Consider the following 22,267-nt stretch of genomic DNA (forward strand, 5'->3'; position numbering starts at 1 on the left):
TGCTCAGGGATGTGCAGGTTAGGGTGGATTGGCCGTGCTAAATTACCCATAGTGCTCAGGGATGTGCAGGTTGGAGTGGATTGGCCATGCTTAATTGTCCCATAGTGCTCAGGGATGTGCAGATTAGGGTGGATTGGCCATGCTAAATTACCCATAGTGCTCAGGGATGTGCAGGTTGGAGTGGATTGGCCATGCTTAATTGTCCCATAGTGCTCAGGGATGTGCAGGTTAGGGTGGATTGGCCATGCTTAATTGTCCCATTGTGTTAGGTGCATTATTCAGGGATAAACATAGGTTAGGGAAATGAGTCTGGGTGGGCTATTTTGTGGAGGGCTGGTGTTGACTTGTTGGGCCTGTTCCCACCCTGTAGGGGAATCTAATCTAAAATCATGAGGGGGTACAGATACGATTAATGGTTGGTGTCTTTTTCCCAGGGTGAGGGAGTTCAAGACAAGGGGACACATTTTTAAGGAGAAAGATTTGAAAAAGACTTGTGAGGCATTTTTCTTCTGCACAGAGGTGGTTCGTGTGGGGAATGAACTTCTAGAGGAAGTGGGGGATAGGGATACAGTTACAATGTTTAAAAGATACTTGGATAAGTGCATGAATAGGACAGGTTTGGAGGGATATGGGCTAAGAGCAGGCAGGTGGGACTAGGTTAGCTCAGGATTATGGACTGGTTAGGCCGAAAGGCCTGTTTCCACCTGTTGTGACTCTGACTTCCTGCTGCTGTCTGGAATTGGAAGAGTCCATTCGTTCCATGTCCAACTTCCACCTTGGCCTCGCTCCTTCCTCGGATTTTCAGTTCCCGTTTCGGAGGGTCGTCCTGATGCCCGACTTCCTTCGCACGGGGTTCCTGCTGGGAGCCCGGTCCCGTTCTCCCAGTCTCCCCAGCGTTCACTCCAACGGCGCCCCGCGCGCTCCCACTTTCCGCCGCCCGGCTCTTGGACGTGTCGGCCGTTCTCCGCTTCCTCTCTCCCGCCGGCAATTTGGCCGAAGCCGGCTCCCAGTGTTGCCGAAACGACACCAGCTGTGTCCTCTACGGCCTGGAATTTGACGAGAAATGGACGGATGTGCGGCAGGGGAGATTGGGGTGGACAAAGTTGAGACGTGGCACCATGCCAATGTGCCTGGGCAGAGGGACAGTGCCATGAGAACTTGCCATGTCGAACGGGACCTGTCGGACTGCGTGCCGGTGACATGTGACTTCTGACTCCACCTCCCAGCATGAGGAGGGGTTGCCTTCTCCCAGGACCCTCCTAAACTTTAGTCATGGGCACAATTTGTAGACGGTCAGTCCCTGTGGCATTTTATAAACTCTCATGTCCTTCGGAAACAGAATCAAAGAGATGTACAGCACTGAATCAGGCCCTTCGGTCCAACTTATCCATGCTGACCCAGATATCCCAACCTAATCTAGTCTCATTTGCCAGCACTTGGCCCATATCCCTCTAAGATGAGAGTGGCGCTGGAAAAGCACAGCAGGTCAGGCAGCATCCGAGGAGCAGGAAAATTGACGTTTCGAATCTGATGGCTGAATCCTTTTGCCCGAAACATTGATTTTTCCTGCTCCATGGATGCTGCCTGACCTGCTGTGCTTTTCCAGCGCCACACTCTAATCTCCAGCATCTGCAGTACCCACTTCTGCATTATCCCTCCAAACCCTTCCTATTCACAGACCCATCCAGATTCCTTTTAAATGCTGTCATTGTACCAGCCTCCACCACTTCCTCTAGCAGCTCATTCAATGCACACACCATCCTCTGACTGAAAATGTTGCCCCTTATGTCCCTATATCCCCTCACCCTAAACCTATGCTGGATTCCCCCACCACAGGGGAAAAGACCTTGTCTGTTTACCCTATCCATGCCCCCTCATGATTTTGTCACCCCTCAGCCTCCAGGGAAAACAGCCCCAGCCTATTCAGCCTCTCCCTGTAGCTCAAATCCTCCAGCCCTGGCAACATCCTTGTAAATCTTTTCTGAACCTTTTAAAGTTTCACAACATCCTTCTGACGATAAGGAGACCAGAATTGCACGCAATATTCCACCAGTGGTCTAACCAATGCCCTGTACAGCCGCAACATGACCTCCCAACTCCTGTACTCAATACTCTGACCAATAAAGGAAAGCATACCAAACGCCTTCTTCACTATCCTATCTACCTGCGACTCCACTTTCAAGGAGCTATGACCCTGCACTCCAAGGTCTCTTTGTTCAGCAACACTCCCCAGGACCTTACCATGAAAGAAATTCTGTGATGTGCATATTAATCAATTGAAACCTGTACTTCCATTCTAACTGACTGAAGATTTAAGAACCATCGTGGGTGTGTTCAATTCATTTGTACAAGTTGTATGACCCTAAGTGTGGGGCTTTAGGGCTAGTGTAGGTGGGCAGGGCTAATATGGGGTGCCGTGATACAGAGATGACGGTGTTGGACTGGGATGGACAAAGTTAAATATCACACAACAACAGGTTATACGCCAACAGATTTATTTGGAAGCACTAGCTTTCAGATAGGACCCAGAATTGATAGTTAGAGATCCAAGTGTCTTACAACTCAAGTGATGTATTAGGCAAATCTAGATTGCTGTTATGTCTTGAGAATGGGATCGCAGCTTTTGATTGATTAATGTGTAAATCCCAGAATTTCTTTCGATACACAGCCCGGAGGTAACTTAGCGTCTTATCAGTGGATCATAAAATAGGTGACATCTCAGCTCAGACAATGCATTAGAGGTGTGAGATTGGAGTCCGTCTGTATCCCGAGGGTGAGAAGTGGAGGCTTGGGGAGAATGGCAGGGGATCCTCCCGGTCGCATCCCCTCGGTCTGCCCCTTGAGGCGACCATTGTGGTTTCTGGCTGTGACATGGCGGAATTGGCCATGGCTAAGTTGACCATTTTTCTGAGGGTGTCCTCCAGGTCAGGTGACCTGGTGGGTTGGGGGGGAGGCTGGCTCGAGCTTGGCTGCTTTCCAAGGCGGGGCTAAGTTTGGGAGGGTGGGGCCAGTTCGGGTGGGGCGTGGCTAGAGCTTGGGGTGATAGCGGTGGGGGGGCGGGGCGACAGGGGGTTCGGATTGGACGTGGCGCCGGAGGGAACGAGCGGGCTCGTCGCTCGGGGGCGTGGCCTGACAGCAGGCTGGAGACAGCGGCTGACTGGGCGTGGTCGGAGCGGACTGTGATTGGGTCACGCGGGAAAGGGAGGCGGGGTCTCCGACGGCGCGGCCTTCGATTGGCGGAGTTCGAAAAGCGTCACTCGAGCCCCGCCCACTCCTGTGAGGGGAGGCGGGGCGTCGGCCTCGGCGGTTGGGTTTGAAAGCGGCGGTTGGAAAATGGCGGCGGAGGAGAAGCGGCAGCAGCTGCCGTCGAGGTGGCGGGGAGCGGGAGCCTGCTCTCGGCTTCAGGAGTCAGGTAGGAGCCGGGTCCCTCGCCTGCCGCTGGGATGGTGGGCATTGAAGCCCCTCCAGTCTGGAGCCGGCACCCCCCCCCCCCCGGCAGCCCCCATCGCCCCCTCTGCTGTTACTGCGCCTGCGCAGTTGGCTGGCAGCAGCCTCGATGGGCTGAGCGGCCTCACTGACTCTGACAGCAACTCGCCTCTTCGTCCTCACTCTGCCTCGTCCAGGCACATTCGGGATTTTGGGAAAATCCAACCACTTCTGGTGAAGACGGTTGTGGAAAATCTGCTTTGTTTTTAAACAAAACCATTGTGTGTCTAAGTTTTCCCTGGTCAGGTTATAGACTGTAAAACAGATGCAAAACTAGGCTTTACACAGCCTGACAACATTCCCTTCGCTTCCTGTGCTGCTGTCAATGTCTGTTGGCTGTCCTGGGGTATTTAGTTTAATATTTCATACAATCCCCCACTGTGTGGAAACAGTCCCTTCAGCCCAATGGGTCCAGACTGACATGGTCAATCCACCCTCACCTGCACATCCCTGAGCACTATGGGTAATTTAGCATGGTCAATCCACCCTCACCTGCACATCCCTGGGCACTATGGGTAATATAGCATGGCCAATCCACCCTAACCTCCACATCCCTGAGCACTATGGGTAATTTAGCATGGCCAATCCACCCTAACCTGCACATCCCTGAGCACTATGGGTAATTTAGCATGGCCAATCCACCCTAACCTGCACATCCCTGAGCACTATGGGTAATTTAGCACAGCCAATCCACCCTAACCTGCACATCCCTGAGCACTATGGGTAATTTAGCACGGCCAATCCACCCTAACCTGCACATCCCTGAGCACTATGGGTAATTTAGCACGGCCAATCCACCCTAACCTGCACATCCCTGGGCACTATGGGTAATATAGCATGGCCAATCCACCCTAACCTGCACATCCCTGAGCACTATGGGTAATTTGGTATGGCCAATCCACCCTAACCTGCACATCCCTGAGCACTATGGGTAACTTAGCATAGCCAATCCACCCTAACCTGCACATCCCTGAGCACGATGGGTAATTTAGCACGGCCAATTCACCCTAACCTGCACATCCCTGAGCACTATGGGTAATTTAGCACGGCCAATCCACCCTAACTTGCACATCCCTGAGCACTATGGGTAATTTAGCACGGCCAATCCACCCTAACTTGCACATCCCTGAGCACTATGGGTAATTTAGCACGGCCAATCCACCCTAACCTGCACATCCCTGAGCACTATGGGTAACTTAGCATAGCCAATCCACCCGGAGCACTATGGGTAATTTAGCATGGCCAATCCACCCTAACCTGCACATCCCTGAGCACTATGGGTAATTTAGCACGGCCAATCCACCCTAACCTGCACATCCCTGAGCACTATGGGTAACTTAGCATAGCCAATCCACCCTGAGCACTATGGGTAACTTAGCATTGCCAATCCACCTGGAGCACTATGGGTAATTTAGCATGGCCAATCCACCCTAACCTGCACATCCCTGAGCACTATGGGTAATTTAGCATGGCCAATCCACCCTGAGCACTATGGGTAATTTAGCATGGCCAATCCACCTGGAGCACTATGGGTAATTTAGCATGACTGAAAATGTCCTTCTAAGACCTTCTTCAGGATTCTGAAACGTTGAATTTCCTTTTCCTTGGATGCTGCCTGACCTGCTGCGCTTTTCCAGTAACGCATCTTCAGCTCTGATCTCCAGCATCTGCAGACCTCGCTTTCTCCTCGTGATTTAGCACGGCCAATCCATCCTAACCTGCACATCCCTGAGTAATTTATCTTCGAGGAGAAAGTGAGGTCTGCAGATGCTGGAGATCAGAGCTGAAAATGTGTTGCCGGTTAAAGCGCAGCAGGTCAGGCAGCATCCAAGGAGCAGGAGATTCGACGTTTCGGGCATAATCCCTTCATCAGGAATGAGGAAAGTGTGTCCAGCAGGCTAAGATAAAAGGTAGGGAGGAGGGACTTAGGGGAGGGGTGTTGGAGATGTGATAGGTGGAAGGAGGTCAAGGTGAGGGTGATAGGCCGGAGTGGGGTGGGGGCGGAGAGGTCAGGAAGAAGATTGCAGGTTAGGAAGGCGGTGCTGAGTTCGAGGGATTTGACTGAGACAAGGTGGGGGGAGGGGAAATGAGGAAACTGGAGAAATCTGAGTTCATCCCTTGTGGTTGGAGGGTTCCCAGGCGGAAGATGAGGCGCTCTTCCTCCAACCGTCGTGTTGTTATGGTCTGGCGATATCCCTTGTGGTTGGAGGGTTTCTGTACTTCCGCTCCTCCGCCATTGAGCCCCGCCCCTCCAACTGCCACCAAGACAGAACCCCACTGGTTCTCACCCTACCACCCCACCAACCCCCATATACAGCATATCATCCGCCGTCATTTCCACCACCTCCAAATGGATCCCACCACCAGGGATATATTTCCCTCCCCTCCCCTATTGGCGTTCCGAAAAGACCGCTCCCTCCATGACTCCCTCATCAGGTCCACACCCTCCAGCAAACCAACCTCCACTCCCGGCACCTTCCCCTGCAACCGCAAGAAATGCAAAACTTGCGCCCACACCTCCTCCCTTCCTTCTCTCCAAGGCCCCAAAGGATCCTTCCAGATCCGCCACAAATTCACCTGCACCTCCACACACATCATCTATTGCATCCACTGCACCCGATGTGGCCTCCTCTATATTGGGGAGACAGGCCGCCTACTTGCGGAACGTTTCAGAGAACACCTCTGGGACACCCGGACCAACCAACCCAACCGCCCCATGGCTCAACACTTTAACTCCCCCTCCCACTCCACCGAGGACATGCAGGTCCTTGGATTCCTCCATCACCAGACCATAGCAACACGACGACTGGAGGAAGAGCGCCTCATTTTCCGCCTGGGAACCCTCCAACCACAAGGGATGAACTCAGATTTCTCCAGTTTCCTCATTTCCCCTCCCCCCACCTTGTCTCAGTCAAATCCCTTGAACTCAGCACCGCCTTCCTAACCTGCAATCTTCTTCCTGACCTCTCCGCCCCCACCCCACTCCGGCCTATCACCCTCACCTTGACCTCCTTCCACCTATCGCATCTCCAACGTCCCTCCCCCAAGTCCCTCCTCCCTACCTTTTATCTTAGCCTGCCTGGCACACTCTCCTCATTCCTGAAGAAGGGCTTGTGCCCGAAACGTCGAATCTCCTGTTCCTTGGATGCTGCCTGACCTGCGCTTTTCCAGCAACACATTTTCAGCTATGGGTAATTTAGCATGGCCAATCCACCCTAACCTGCACATCCCTGAGCACTATGGGTAATTTAGCACGGCCAATCCACCCTAACCTGCACATCCCTGAGCACTATGGTTAACTTAGCATGGCCAATCCACCCTAATCTGCACAACCCTGAGCACTATGGGTAATTTAGCACGGCCAATCCACCCTAACCTGCACATCCCTGAGCACTATGGGTAATTTAGCACGGCCAATCCACCCTAACCTGCACATCCCTGAGCACTATGGGTAACTTAGCATAGCCAATCCACCCTAACGTGCACATTGGTGAAACCGGAGCACCCGGAGGAAACCCAAGCAGACGCGGGGGAAAGCTCGACACAGTCACCCGAGGCTGGAATCGAACCCAGGTCCTTGGCGCTGTGAGGTAGCAGTGCTAACCACTGAGCCACCGTGCTGCCCTCTGAGTTTGCGGGAGACACCCAAACAGAATGTTTCTCTTCCCAGCTTCTCCTGGAAAGCAGGGCTAGTGACCTGGTGTACCATTGGCTGCAGCCCTGTGTTCAGCTGTAACCTGATGGTCTGGCTGCATTCAGTGGAATGTCAGATTCTGTGCAAATTGTGCTGGATCGGTCGTCAATATTTTCAATCCATGGCTTTTTTGCTGGATTTGTAAGGTCCCTGCATCCTCTCAGGGCGGCCCCCAACAGCAATTATTTAAAAACACACATTGTGCCAAGCAGCAGAGTTGTACTAGTTCCCTGAACTGTTTCTGCATTTCAGATAATTATCACGGAACTGTGTAATATGTTGCTCTCAGAATGGAGCGGTCGCTGTAATCACACAGTCGTAAAGCATGGAAACCGGCCCTTCAGTCCAATCCAGTCCATGCCGATCATAATCCCACACTCGACCCACCTGTCTGCTCCTGGCCCCTGTCCCTCCACACTGTTCCTACTCACCAACTTATCCAAGTGTCTTCTAAGTGTTGTAACTGTACCCACTTCCTCAGGACATTCATTCCACATGTGAACCACCCTCTGTGGAACAACATTTGTCCCTCCTGCCTTCTTTTCCAAATCTCCCTCCTTTCACCTTAAACATGTGCCCCCAAAGCTTGAACCCCCCCCATCCTCAGGAAAAGGCAACTGCCATTATTAACACTATCCACATCCCTCATTCTTTTAAAAGGCATCCTCTTAGCCTCCTCCACCCCAGTGAATAAAGTCCCAGCCTTTCTTAATAACCCAAATGTCCCATATCTGGCAATATCCTGGTAAATCTCATCTGAGCGTGATATTATCCTTCCTATCACTGGGTGACCAGAACTGGACACTGTACCAATGTCCTGTACAGCCTCAGCGTGACCTCTCAACTCCAATACTCCAAGGTCTATGCAGTGAAGACCAGTGTGCTAAAAGCCTTTTTAGCCACCATGTCTACCTGTGATACAAACTTCAAAGAATTACATACCTGAGCCCCGAGGTCCATACAACACATTACCTGATATTACACATCATGCAGCAACTGTTCTTTTTATACAAACTGAAAATATATCTGGCTGAACAGTATTAGGTCTTTGTGAGGGCAGTTGAGAGTTATGAGGAATTAAGGCTTGCTACGCATTCATTTGCGCTGAAAATGTTTTGCTGGAAAAGCGCAGCAGGTCAGGCAGCATCCAAGGAACAGGAGATTCGACATTTCGGGCATAAGTCCTTCTTCAGGAATCCTGAAGAAGGGCTTGGGCCCGAAACGTCGAATCTCCTGTTCCTTGGATGCTGCCTGACCTGCTGCGCTTTCCCAGCAACACGTTTTCAGCTCGGATCTCCAGCATCTGCAGTCCTCACTTTCTCCTATGCATTCATTTGACTGATTACAAGGACAATTGCTGTCAAACTGTTATGTACTGCATGAGCTGGAGGCAAATTTAAAATATGTTGGCTCATGTTTTGATTGCATGCTTAATTTTTTGAGATTTGCCGTATAGATTTTACACATTTGCTTTCAGAATGTGGGCAGATATTACCTGCCTCTAATCACCCCAGGGATGGTGGTGGCGTCTTTAATCACTAAAGTCCATTTGAGGTAAAGCCACCGCTGAGGGCGGTGGGTTCCAGGAGTCTGAACCAGCAACAGTGGAGCAGCATCGGTGTATTTCAAAGTGGTGGGTTTCTGATGTGTCTGCGACCCTTGTCCTTCTAGATGGCACAGCTTGTGGGTTTGGACATCACTGTCAATCATTGTCATACAGTCATAGAGATGGACAGCACGGAAACAGACCCTTCGGTCCAACCCATCCATGCCGACCAGATATCCCAACCCAATCTAGTCCCACCTGCCAGCACCCGGCCCATATCCCTCCAAACCCTTCTTATTCATATCCCCATCCAAATGCCTCTTAAATGTGTCAATTGCAAGTTCTGCATTGCATCTTGTAGATGGTATACACACACACACACACACGCACACACGCCAGCGATGGGGGGGATCTGAATATTTCAGATGGGAGACAGCGACCAGTCTTGCAGGCTGCTTTATCCGGGATGGAGTCGAGCTCCTCGAGTGTTGCGGCCCTCCAGACAAATGGGGAGTATTCACTGCTGACCTGTCGATGGTGGATGAGAGGTGAGGTTGTTCACCACAGGATTTGCACATTCTCCCGAGTCTGCGTGGATTTCCTCCCACCATCTGATGTGAAACTCAATGGCGAAGGTGCCCTGCTTGTGGTTGGAGGGGCGGGGCGTAGCCTGGTCTCTGTGAGAGGGGCGGGGCGTAGCCTGGTCTCTGTGGGAGTGGCGGGGCACGAGGGCGGGGCATCACCTGGTCTCTGTGGGAAGGGAGGGGCGTAGCCTGGTCGGTGGGGGGTGGGGGTGGGCGGGGTGGGGGGGTTACGAGGGCGGGACATAACCTGGTCGCTGGGGATGGCGGGGTCGGGTCGTAGCCTGGTTGCTGTGGGAGGGGCCACCTACAAACGGACCCCCACCCCCAGTGATCTATTACCCTCCCCACCCTTACCTGCATTCTGTAAAGACCATTTCCTCTGCGATTCTCATGTCATATACCCCCTTCCCCTCCTGGCCCCTTCCCCTGTCACTGCAGGAATTGCAAAGCCTGTGCCCACACCTGCCCCCTCACCTCTGCCCAAGGTCCCAAAGGAGCCTTCTACATCCACCCTCGATTTCCCTGTTCTTCCACACATGGCATTTACTGTCTCCATCGCTCCTGACGCAGTCCCCTCTACATTGAGGAGACCGGACACCTACTTGCAGAACATTTCAGAGAACATCTCTGGTGGACACACGCACAAAGCAACCCCACCGCCCTGTGGGCGAACACTTTATCTCCCCCTCTCACTCCGCCAAGGACATGCAAGTCCTGGGCCGCCTCCATCGCCAAACCCTCACCATCAGACGCTTGGAGGAGGAACGGCTCATCTTCCACCTTTGGACCCTCCAACTCCACAGGATTAATGTGGACTTCACCAGCACCACACTCTCGACACAGTGTTTATACGGCTAGTTCACTTCAGTTTCAGTGGTAGTTCAGCTCAGTGATAACTCAAAGGACGTTGCTCACAGGAAGGTTTTGCGGTTTGTTCTTGGTGATTGGCATTGCCTGGCACTCAGTCTTACTTAATCGGCCAGGCCTGAGTGTTGTTCAGGTCTTGCTGGGTACTGGCATGGCTTGGTGCAGTCGCTGAGAAGTTGTGATTGGTGACTGCTCCCACCTAGAAGGGCACGGGCAGCAGATAGAAGGACGGTTAGCCATTCGAGTCTCTCTGTACCACCAACACCCCCCCCCCCCCCCCCCCAACCCAAACGCCACTCACCATCCCGTCAAAATCTGGGAGTTCCCTGCCTAATGGTGTGATGGTTATACTAACCCTGTCAGAATGGAATAGAAAACAAACAGATGTGGTGACGGGAGGCTGGGCATCCATGAGGTGCTGTGAGCAGGATCAGTTGGCAGCTTAATATTGCAAAGGCCCTCACCATATTCCGGCGATGGTACTCGAGACGCGCGATGTGGAATTTGCTGTGCCCCTCGCCAAGCTGTTCTGGTTCGGCTCGAACATGGGCATCTATTCGACAATGTCTGGATATCACCGGTGCACAAAACTCCATCCCAGCTAACCTGCAGCCCTCCAGTCTAATCTTAATCCGTGTCAGCAGTAACTACCTCCCCGAAACCTGGCCTGGCTTCCACTCGCCTCGCTCAGCTCCTGATCCCATCAGTTCCAACATGCACAAAAGAGCTGAACGCTGGAGATTGACTGCCTGTGACAGGAATTTGGCTGAATGTGGGTAAGTGAGCTCTCGCCATCAAGGGAACACTCTCTGTTGGTTGGGGCCATACCTTGTACAAAGGAGGACTGATTTCCAACAACTGGAACTATCACTACAGCAGCCAGCCCCTCGTTGTCGGAATTCCTCAGGGTAATGCTTGTGATTGAAGCATTTTAACTGTTTCATCAATGACCACCCCTCCATTATAACGTCCGAATGTAGACTGTGAAAGACTTTTCCCTAGGATGATGATGATGTCAGCTGGTACCGGGGACAGAGGCATGCTCCTTTACTGAGAGAGTGGTAAGGGCCCTATCTGCCAATGTAGTCAACTCAGCCACATCAGGGAGATTTGAACAGTCCTTGGATAAGCGCATGGATGATGATGGGATAGTGTAGGGGGAACGAGCTGAGAGTAGGTCACAGGTCGGCACAACATCGAGGGCCGAAGGGCCTGTTCTGCGCTGTATTGTTCGACGATCTATGTATGCTTCAGGTTGCATATCCTGGAGGGATATGGGCCGGGTGCTGGCAAATGGGACTCGATTGGCTTGGGATATCAGTCAACACCATAGACTGCTTCTGTGGTCAATGTCCAAACGCGGTAACACCACCCAGCATTCAAGCTTGAACCGATCATTTGCAATAAATGTTTACACTGCAAGAGAGAATCTGCCTATCGTTTCCTCGATATTCAAAGGTGTTGCCAGCTCTGAATTGCCCCGGTATTCAAACTGGGAGGTGCAGCCAGATAAGGAGGAGTAGGTTAGAGGGCTGGGAACTTTTCAGCGAGTAACTCCCCAGAGCCTGTCCCCAACATCGCCAAGGCACGAGTCAGAAGCGTGATGGAATCCTCCCCACGTGGATAGAGCTCCCACAGCACTTGAGAAGCTTGACACCAGCCAGGACAAAGTGGCCCCTGCTTGATCAACCACCGTCGACACCCACTCCCTCCAGCCCTGACGCTCAGGAGCAGCAGTGGGTACCATCTGCTGGATGCACTGCGCACAGCTCACTGAGTCTCCTTCCAGATCCATGACCTCTCCTACCTAGAAGGACAAAGGCTGTCAGTGGGTGAAACACTACACCCCTACCACGCCTTTCAGTGACTCAGAAAAATATTCCCGGAAAAATCTGGTTGCTCCCTTCCGGAACAGTGCCCTGTAACGCCCAGGCGATAAAAATTCACAAAAGCGTCTCTCACCACCATGGGTAACTAATGTAACAAAATTACTCCGAAAAGCCAATGCAGGTCGTTCTTGAACGTGTGGAACATTCTTTATTTGACCATCCTCCCTGTGGAATTGTTGTGCCAACGTAACATCAGAGATTGTTGCTGGGCTTGGAGGGCTGGCTCTATACGGAGAGGCTATTGAATAGGCCGGGGGCTGTTTTCCCTGCAGTGTTGGAGGCTCAGGGCTGGCCTTACGGAGGTTTATAAAATCATGAGGGGGGCACGGATAGGGTAAATATACAAGGTCCTTTTCCCTGGGGTGGGGGAGTCCAGAACTAGAGGGGCATAGGTTTAGGGTGAGAGGGGAAAGATCTCAAAGGGATTTAAGGGGCAACGTTTTCACACAGAGGGTGGTACGTGTGTGGAACGAGCTGCCAGAGGAAGTGGTGGAGGCTGGTACAATTGCAACATTTCCGGGCATCTGGATGGGTATATGAATAGGAAGGGTTTGGAGGGGTATGGGCCGGGTGCTGGCAGGTGGGACTGGATTGGGTTGGGATATCTGGGGTTGGCCTGAAAGAGTTGGACCGAAGGGTTTGTTTCCATGCTGTACAGCTCTGACTCGAAAATGATGCTGCACTCAACAGTAAAACTAACTGCCACTTATTTGCTTGGTTCATCCAGCAGACGTTTGCGGCGGGGGGGGGGACAGACGTTCAAGCTGATGTAAATCCAGGTGTACAACCACTTCACTGTCTCACTGAGACGTCTTAGTGTTGTGCTTTCTGTGAGCGAGTTGGTAAACTTGGACAATGTCTCCAGCACGTCACATAACCCTCTGAGTTCAGAGAGAATCGAAGCGATGCCTTATCATGTTGACTCCTAATTCTGTCTTTGACACAGAATGCCGAAGACAGCAGCTTGAAGCCTATCTCTCCAGAAAAGGCAAGCTGAAGAAGCCAGCTCCCAATGCCAGGTTTGTTTGCCGTAAGTTAGGAGAAGGGGTTGTCCGGTGAGGGACCTCATCTGGGCCAGGAACGAAGGGTTGGAGGAAAGGAAGCGATTCACGTGCCTGCTGCCAATTGGGATCGGACTGTGCAGAAAGCTGTCACTCACTTACCCGGTCTGTGACGGAAACCGTAATCCTACCGATCGGAATGAGAAAGTTGAGCTGCAGTGCCCAGCCCCAATCCTCCTGGTTCATTGCGTGGCTGACACTGCTTCAAAGTGGGTCTGTCATTGGTGGGTGTGGGCAGTCAGTCACAGTCTTTGTCAGGGCATTACCAATCACCGATTCCTGCCATTTATCCACGTTTGTCCGGGTGGGATGTATCTGCGTTTGCGGCCTTGTGCTGGGATTTATTTGACGTACATGTCCAGCTGCATTATTGAGAAAAGGTTCCTTGATGAGACCTTTTTCTTGCTCCTCCTTGCCCAATCGTTTTCGGGTGCTCCCCCTCTCTCCCTGGTGGCCCTCCCTAACCCCTCAGTATGAAGTACAGAAGGTGGAGATGTCCAACCGGACAGGCTCTAGCTGTGGGCCCACAAAATCCCTTCTTTACTCCCACCAGGACAATGATTCTCCACTTGTCACTGATTTGTTTTTACATACTTTCGAGAAATGTCCACAGCTGCACTGGTTGTAAATTGGTTTCCCGCTCACAGTCTCTCTCTTTCCCCCCCCTCTCTTCCCCCCCCCCCCCCCCCCCACTCTCTTTCCCCCCCTCCCCCTCTCTTTCTCTCTTCCCCCTTTCTCTCTTCCCCCTCCTCCCCCACCCCCTCTCTTTCACTCTTCCACTCCCCTCTCTCTCACTCTTCCACTCCCCTCTCTCTCTCTCTCTCTTCCCCCCCTCTCTCTTCCCCCTCTCTCTCCTTCCCCCTCTCTCTTCCCCCTCTCTCTTCCCCCCTCTCCTTCCCCCTTCCCCCTCTCTCTTCCCCCCCTCTCTCTTCCCCCTCTCTCTTCCCCCCTCTCTCTTCCCCCCCTCTCTCTTCCCCCCTCTCTCTCCCCCCCCTCTCTCTTCCCCCCCTCTCTCTCCCCCACCTCTCTCTTCCCCCCCCTCTCTCTTCCCCCCCCCTCTCTTCCCCCCCCTCTCTCTTCCCCCCCCTCTCTCTCCCCCCCCCTCTCTCTTCCCCCCCCCTCTCTCTTCCCCACCTCTCTCTTCCCCCCCCTCTCTCTTCCCCCCCCTCTCTCTTCCCCCCCCTCTCTCTCCCCCCCCCTCTCTCTTCCCCCCCCCTCTCTTCCCCCCCCTCTCTCTTCCCCCCCCTCTCTCTTCTCTCTTCCCCCCCCTCTCTTCCCCCCCCCTCTCTTCCCCCCCCTCTCTTCCCCCCCCTCTCTTCCCCCCCCCTCTCTTCCCCCCCCCTCTCTTCCCCCCCCCTCTCTTCCCCCCCTCTCTCTTCCCCCCCTCTCTCTCTTCCCCCCCTCTCTCTTCCCCCCTCTCTCTTCCCCCCCTCTCTCTTCCCCCCCCTCTCTCTTCCCCCCCTCTCTCTTCCCCCCTCTCTCTTCCCCCCCCCCTCTCTCTTCCCCCCCCTCTCTCTTCCCCCCCCTCTCTCTTCCCCCCCCTCTCTCTTCCACCCCACCCGCTCTCTTCCACCCCCCTTCCACCTCTCTTCCCCCCTCTCTCTTCCCCCCCCTCTCGCTTCCCCCCTCTCTCTTTTGCCCCCCTCTCTCTTCCCCCCCTCTCTCTTCCCCCCCCCTCTCTTCCCCCCCCTCTCCCCCCCCCCTCTCTCTTCCCCCCCCTCTCTCTTCCCCCCCTCTCTCTTCCCCCCCCTCTCTCTTCACCCCCCTCTCTCTTCACTCCCCCCTCTCTCTTTCCCCCCTCTCTCTTTCCCCCCCCCTCTCTTTCCCCCCTCCCTCTTCCCCCCCTCTCTCTTCCCCCCCCCTCTCTTCCCCCCCCTCTCTCTTCCCCCCCCTCTCTCTTCCCCCCCCTCTCTCTTCCCCCCCCTCTCTTCCCCCCTCTCTTCTTCCCTTCTCTTCCCCCCTTCTCTTCCCCGCCTCGCTCTTGCCCCCTCTCTCTTGCCCCCTCTCTCTTGCCCCCCTCTCTCTTCCCCCCCCCTCTCTCTTCCCCCCCCCTCTCTTCCCCCCCCTCTCTCTCCCCCCCCCTCTCTCTTCCCCCCCCTCTCTCTTCCCCCCCCTCTCTCTTCCCCCCCCCTCTCTTCCCCCCCCCTGTCTCTCTCTCTCTCTCTCTCTCTCTCTCTCTCTCTCTCTCTCTCTTCCCCCCTCCCCCCTCTCTCTCTCTCTTCTCCCCCTCTCTCTCTCCCGTCTCTCTCTCTCTCTCTCTCACTCACTCTCTCTCTCTCTCTCTCTCTCTCTCTCTCTCTCTCTCTCTCTCTCTCTCTCTCTCTCTCTCTCTCTTCCCCCCTCCCCCCCTCTCTCTCTCTCTTCCCCCCTCCCTCCCTCTCTCTCTCTCTTCCCCCCTCCCCCCTCTCTCTCTCTCTCTCTCTCTCTCTCTCTCTCTCTTCCCCCCTCCCCCCCCTCCTCTCTCTCTCTCTCTCTCTCTCTCTCTCTCTCTCTCTCTCTTCCCCCCTCCCTCCTCCTCTCTCTCTCTCTCTCTCTCTCTCTCTCTCTCTCTCTCCCCCCTCCCCCCTCTCTCTCTCTCTTCCCCCCTCCCCCCCTCTCTCTCTCTCTCTCTCTCTCTCTCTCTCTCTCTCTCTCTCTCCCCCCCCCCCCCTCTCTCTCTCTCTCTCTCTCTCTCTCTCTCTCTCTTCCCCCCTCCCCCCCTCCTCTCTCTCTCTTCCCTCTCCCCTCTCCCCACCTCTCTCTCTCTCCCCCCTCCCCCCCTCTTTCTCTCTCTCTCTCTCTCTCCCTCCCCCCTCCCCCCTCTCTCTCTCTCTCTTCCCCCCTCCCCCCTCCTCTCTCTCTCTCTCTCTCTCTCTCTCTCTCTCTCTCTCTTCCCCCCTCCCCCCTCCCCTCTCTCTCTCTCTCTCTCTCTCTCTTCCCCCCTCCCCCCTCCTCTCTCTCTCTCTCTCTCTCTCTCTCTCTCTCTCTCTCTCTCTCTCTCTCTCTCTCTCTCTCTCTCTCTCTCTTCCTTCCCTCTCTTTCCCACCCCTCCCTTCCCGCTTCCCCCAACCCCCCTCTTCCCCTTCCCCTCCGCTCCCCCAACACTCTTCTCCCCCTCCCCTTTGCCCCTGCCCCCCTTCCCCCCTCACACCCCCTCCCTTCCCCCCCCTCACACCCCCTTTCCCCCCTTCCGCTGCTGACCCTCCGAAGCGCACTGCCCTACCCTCTCCGTGTAACCCTGCATTTCCCACAGCCCAGGCACCAAGCCCGCACATCCCTGGACACCTATCCATCCTGCTGGAATCCATCCTGCTGGAATCCATCCTGCTGGAATCCATCCTGCTGGAATCCATCCTGCTGGAATCCATCCTGCTGGAATCCATCCTGCTGGAATCCATCCTGCTGGAATCCATCCTGCTGGAATCCGGTTCCTGAAGAAGGGCTCATTCCTGAAACGTCGAATTTCCTGTTCCTTGGATGCTGCCTGACCTGTTGCGCTTTCCCAGCACCACATTTTCAGTCTGATCTCCAGCATCTGCAGCCCTCACCTTCTCCCACCTAGTTAGCCTGCACATTTCCTTTTGTTGCTGGAACTGATAATTTCCACGTCCTGCCACCAGTGGCTCCCAAAAAGGACCAGTCGGCATTTAAAACTCCTCTCTAACTGAAGCAGGTGTGTTTGTATTTGAGCCGGTTTTGATTCTCTTCCCCAGGTACTACTTAGGAGACAGGACGAACCGGAAAGTCCAGCTGGCGGCGACGGCTGCTGCACCCTACCCCCGGTGTAACCAGGTAAACCCGCCAACCTTTTTGAGTTGGGGTACAACTCCGAGTGCCTCGGGAGAAAGAGCCAAGTCTCGGCTGACCGGACTCTCTGAGGAAAGGCACCTGCTGGCGACCTTTACTGTGAAGCCTAGCCAAACCGGGAGCGTTCTTGGACACGAATCCCGCAGCTGGTCCTGGCCCGGGGTGTCCCACCAGCGAGTCTCCTTCGCTGCCCTCCTCTTTCTGAGACACTGGGCGAACCTTTGGTTCGGGGGTGCCCTGAACCACTGTTCCTCCTGGCTGTTTATGTAGGGTCTGCCTCATTGGGGGAGGGGAGGGGGGTGGTATCGTTGCAAATGAAAAGCAGGAATTATTAAGGTAGCCAAAAGATTCAGGCATTTTCTCCCACCCACCCCCTCCTCACTTCCTGTTAACACGAGGTATTTACATTCAAGGTTAGAGCCCACATGTTTGGGCTGTGAAATTGGCTGGTGTCTGTTCCCTGAATCCATTTTGCATGAGGTTTTATTTTTTCCTTGTCTTGTTTCAGAAGGGGAATCTGAAAGCTGGCCCTCTGGCCAAACCAGCCAAATACAAAGGGACCGGTCACCTCACATCATCGAACCGTGCCAACACAGTGGCTACCAGGTCCGAAACTCAACCCGAGGCGAAAACCTCTGAAGCCGAGCAGACCCTCGCCAAAGCTCTTCCTGCCTTTTCCCGAGGGAGAATCCCCAGCGAGGAGACAGCCTCCGCTTTGTTCCCAGCGGAGTCAAATCCCGCCAACAACCAAGCTGCTGCTGGTCAGAATGCCGTTTCGGGACAATGCCCCACAGTCTGCGCTAAAAGCGGCCCTCACGTAGACGGCCAAGAGACCGCAGTGGGCACAGCTCCCAATGCTGGGCACTCTGCCGGCGTGGCTTCCGCTAAACCTTCTCCAGACCAGGCAGGTCAACCACGGGTCAGCACGTCAAAGGACAATGCTTCATATAATCCAATATGGGCTATAGGCGTAGTCAGAGCGGCCTCCCGTGCAGCGAAACCTGCAGGGTTGGTGAAACCAGGCCCCAGTGCAGCGAAGCCTACAGGATTGGCCAAACCAGGCCCCAACGCAGCGAAGCCTACAGGATTGGCCAAACTAGGCCCCAATGCAGCAAAACCTGAAGGGTTGACAAAACTAGGCCCCAATGCGGCGAAACCAGGCTCCAATGCCGCAAAACTAGGCCCCAATGCGGCAAAACCAGTCTCCAATGCCGCGAAACTAGGCCCCAATGCTGCAAAATCTGCAGGGTTGGCGAAACTAGGCCCCAATGCAGCAAAACCTGCAGGATTGGTGAAGCCAGGCCCCAATGCGGCAAATTCAGGCCCCAATGCAGCAAAACCTGCAGGATTGGTGAAGCCAGGCCCCAATGCGGCAAATTCAGGCCCCAATGCAGCAAAACCTGCAGGATTGGTGAAGCCAGGCCCCAATGCGGCAAATTCAGGCCCCAATGCAGCAAAACCTGCAGGATTGGTGAAACCAGGCCCCAGCACCGCGAAACTTGCGGGTTTGGCAAAGCCAGTTGCCAATGCAGCGAAAGCTACAGGATTGGTGAAACCAGGCCCCAGCACCGCGAAACTTGCAAGGTTGGCAAAGCCAGTGGCCAAGGCAGCGGAACCTGTGAGTGCGGTGATTGTACAAAAGCAGTTGATAGATGCCGAGCCGGTGAAGAACAATGACTACCAGAGCTTGAGTAAATCTGCACGACGGGCACCAAGCACCACAACCAAGCCAGCGAATGGGGCGAGTCCGACTGGAAACCAGCCGGGGCCAATCTGGCAGCCTTTCACAAGGTCTGTTCCCAAAGCACGTCCTGCTTTGTGGACCGCGCCCAGGAACACGAGGGGCAGGAGAGGAGCAGTACAGAGCGCGAGCAAGTTAGTAATCAGCACGGCCAAACATCGGGGAGCTGAAAGCACTGTTCGCAAATCAGCAAAAGGACAGGATGAGAGGAGGTAAGAAATCACTGAAGCTACAGTTCAAAACGGTTGCTAGGCCATTCGGCCCATTGGGTCTGCGCTGCCATTTGAGGCGATCATGGCCAATCTGGCTATCCCGAGCTCCATGTTCCTGCCTTATCCCGAACGTGTCTATCTCAGCCCTGACAATGCCCTTAAATAACAGGCCCAAACGCTGCGCTCAGATTTCCAGGGGTGGTCGATAGGATCCGCATGGAGTGTCGAAACAGGCCCTTCGGCCCAAAAAGTCCAAACTGACCCTCCGATGGGTAACCCACCCACACTTGTTCCTCGAACCCATTACTCAACGTTAACCTCTCACTAGTGCTCCTAATCTACACATCCCTGAGCACTATGGGTAATTGAGCATGGCCAATCCACCCTAACCTGCACATCCCTGAGCACTATGGGTAATTTAGCATGGCCAATCCACCCTAACCTGCACATCCCTGAGCACTATGGGTAATTTAGCATGGCCAATCCACCCTAACCTGCACATCCCTGAGCACTATGGGTAATTTAGCATGGCCAATTCCCTAACCCGCACATCTGTAATTTGTGGGAGGAAAGTGGAGCAGACACGGTGGCAGCGGTGTTGGGAGGGGGGATGAACGTGCAGACTCCACACAGAGAGATGCCCGATGCCTGAGGCTGGAATCAAAGCCGGGTCCCAGGCGCCGTGAGGCAGCGGTGCTAACCACTGAGCCCCGTGTGTGTTGGGTAGTTGTAGCAAGCTCTTCCCTTTTGTACTCTGCTGGTGGTTGATGTGGCTGGATGTGTGTTGACAGTAATGGTGTAATGGTGCGTCTGGCCCTTCAGAACGCAGTTGACACTGTAGCAAGCATGGATCCCAAGCTGGCTGAGTGACTGGCAATGGATGGCGGTTTGTGGTGGAATTCCCCAGGGGCCTTCTGGCTTTTCCTGCTGTCAGTGTCTGGGTGCCGGCGTGCTTGGGAGAACCGCTAATGGCGCAGGACAGGACCGAACTACCAGGAGGACACGGATAGGTTTGTCCCAGACCGAATAGGTAGCGGCTGAATCTCAACATGGAGAAGGGATGAATTTGGGAAAGGGCGAACCATTTAAGAGGGATGCGGGTGCACAGAGGAACCTCGATTATCCGGCATTCAGTGAACCGATTGTCGGATGATCCGAACGACTTTGCAAGGTCCCGATTCTTGGCTAACCGTGTTATCTGACATTCGATTATCTGGTATTTGATGAACCGATTGAAATAGCCCCCTGCCTGTGTCCTTCAGAGAAGCGAGGGTCCTCTGTATCTGCACAGATCACTGAAGGTGGGCAGGACTGCAGGAGAGGGCAGTGAATAAAGCACCCAGTCTCCTTGGCTTCATGAAGCAGAGCAGGGAGCTGGAGAGATCTCGGCTGGGGGATTGTGTCCAGTTGGGGAGGGGCACCATATTATAGCAGGGGAGTGAACGCATTGGGGGGGGAGAGAGAGAGCCATTTATACAGACAGTTTGATGAACGGGAACATGTCAGTTACAAATGTCGGGACTGGTTTGAGACCAGTTTGAGACTTTCAAAAGCATGAGTGAGCTGGATAGAGTGACAAAGGGAGAGGCTGTTTCCCCTCCTGAAAGGGAGAGGATTGACCGGGGCTTGGGATTTGGGGAAGTGCAAAAGACCTGGTCGGTTCACGGGCGAGGAGCCGACAACAGCCTCTGACCTACCACCACACCCTCCGGATCACTTCGCCTCAACCTCCCTCACTTTTCTTGGCATTCATTCTCTCTCTCTCTCGCTCGCTGTCGCCTGTCTCCCTCGCTCGCTGTCGCCTGTCTCCCTCGCTCGCTGTCGCCTGTCTCCCTCGCTCGCTGTCGCCTGTCTCCCTCGCTCGCTGTCGCCTGTCTCCCTCGCTCGCTGTCGCCTGTCTCCCTCGCTCGCTGTCGCCTGTCTCCCTCGCCCGCTGTCGCCTGTCTCCCTCGCCCGCTGTCGCCTGTCTCCCTCGCCCGCTGTCGCCTGTCTCCCTCGCCCGCTGTCGCCTGTCTCCCTCGCCCGCTGTCGCCTGTCTCCCTCGCCCGCTGTCGCCTGTCTCCCTCGCCCGCTGTCGCCTGTCTCCCTCGCCCGCTGTCGCCTGTCGCCCTCGCCCGCTGTCGCCTGTCGCCCTCGCCCGCTGTCGCCTGTCGCCCTCGCCCGTCTCCCTCGCTCGCCCTCCTACAAACTCTGAGTGTCCTTCCTCCCCCCTAGTCGGTACCATCCTCCGACCTGCTCTCCTGTTACGTGTTGACCTCTCTCTGCCTTTCGGCACAATAACGTGTGCTGTTTCAGCTCCTGGTTCTGGCGAGATCTTACAAGTCTCACAAATGTGTTGCCCGAGGCAAAAGTTGAAACCATTGTAACCCACCCCCGCCGGATGGAGTCAGACTGCTGCGTGCGGAGATCTCATCTCGCCCCATTTGTCTGTCTTCCTGGCATCCGGTCTCCTGTTGACAAACAACATACAGGTCTGAACAAAGTTTGATTCTGGGGGTCAGCCATGGAGCCCCGTGGATTTATCTCCACCGTACCCTCAAAAATTGTTTTGGCCTTTTTTACACACTCATTTCGTTTCCAGTATTTTCCAAAGATAAGCCATCGACAAGTCAGGAGGGTGTGTGAGGGAATACTCCCCACTTGCCCTGGATGGGGGGCAGCTCCAACAACACTCAAAGCTCGACACCATCCAGGGACAGAGCAGCCCCCGCTCGATTGTCTCCACACCCACAAACCCCCCACTCCCTCCACACACCCCCGACGCTCAGTAGCAGCAGTGGGTACCATCTACAAGACGTACTGCAGCAACTCCCCCAGGCTCCTCAGACAGCACCTTCCAAACCCCACGGCCACTTCCATCGGGAAGGACAAGGAGCAGCAGGTACATGGGAACACACCACCCCCCCTGGCAAGTTCCCCTCCGAGCCCCTCACCGTCCTGGCCCTCCCTGCTGTAAGGCCGCTGACCTGAAGCAATAACTGGGTCTGTGTACGGGGAGGGGGGTGATGTGCACATGGCCCTGTTTCAGAGGCTCGCCCCCCCCCCCCCCCCCCCCCCCCCTCCCGTGTGTCTGCTTTCACTGACCTCCTCCCCCCTCCTGGTTTCCCTTCCTCAGGAGACTCCTGGACGAGTGGTTGGCGTCCAAAGGGCGGACCTACAAACGGCCGCCCATGCCCACTCCCTTCACCAGGTCGGCGCAGTCGGTGAAGAAGAATTTGGAGCTGTCCTTCTGGGAGGCGATTGAGGAGGAGGAGCAGGACGAGCAGCGGGGGCTCCAGGCCCGGGTGGATCAGGCGCTGGACGGCTGCCTGCAGTTACTGCAGAAGGTACCGAGCTAGCGAGCCCCGAGGACGGGAAGGTGGCTGGGCTCCCCCGCACTCGAGGCACACCGCAGGCTGTGT

The 22,267-nt window shown here is 54.8% G+C and overlaps 1 protein-coding gene across 2 annotated transcripts in view; it reads left to right on the forward strand.

Moving 5' to 3' along the window:
* The first annotated feature begins 3,289 nt into the window (after positions 1 to 3,289).
* The window catches only part of LOC132809351 (cytoskeleton-associated protein 2-like), a 34,455-nt gene continuing 15,477 nt past the window's right edge, over positions 3,290 to 22,267 (forward strand). For both annotated transcript variants that reach the window (XM_060822549.1, XM_060822550.1), the window contains exons 1-5: positions 3,290 to 3,412; positions 13,013 to 13,085; positions 16,820 to 16,898; positions 17,422 to 18,866; positions 21,982 to 22,192. In XM_060822549.1, the coding sequence (XP_060678532.1) occupies positions 3,334 to 3,412; positions 13,013 to 13,085; positions 16,820 to 16,898; positions 17,422 to 18,866; positions 21,982 to 22,192 (1,887 nt within the window). In that variant the 5' untranslated portion in view covers positions 3,290 to 3,333. The remainder of the gene's footprint in view (positions 3,413 to 13,012; positions 13,086 to 16,819; positions 16,899 to 17,421; positions 18,867 to 21,981; positions 22,193 to 22,267) is intronic.

Source organism: Hemiscyllium ocellatum, unplaced genomic scaffold (assembly GCF_020745735.1).
Source record: "Hemiscyllium ocellatum isolate sHemOce1 unplaced genomic scaffold, sHemOce1.pat.X.cur. scaffold_1090_pat_ctg1, whole genome shotgun sequence".
In the NCBI taxonomy this organism is placed as follows: Eukaryota; Metazoa; Chordata; class Chondrichthyes; order Orectolobiformes; family Hemiscylliidae; genus Hemiscyllium; species Hemiscyllium ocellatum.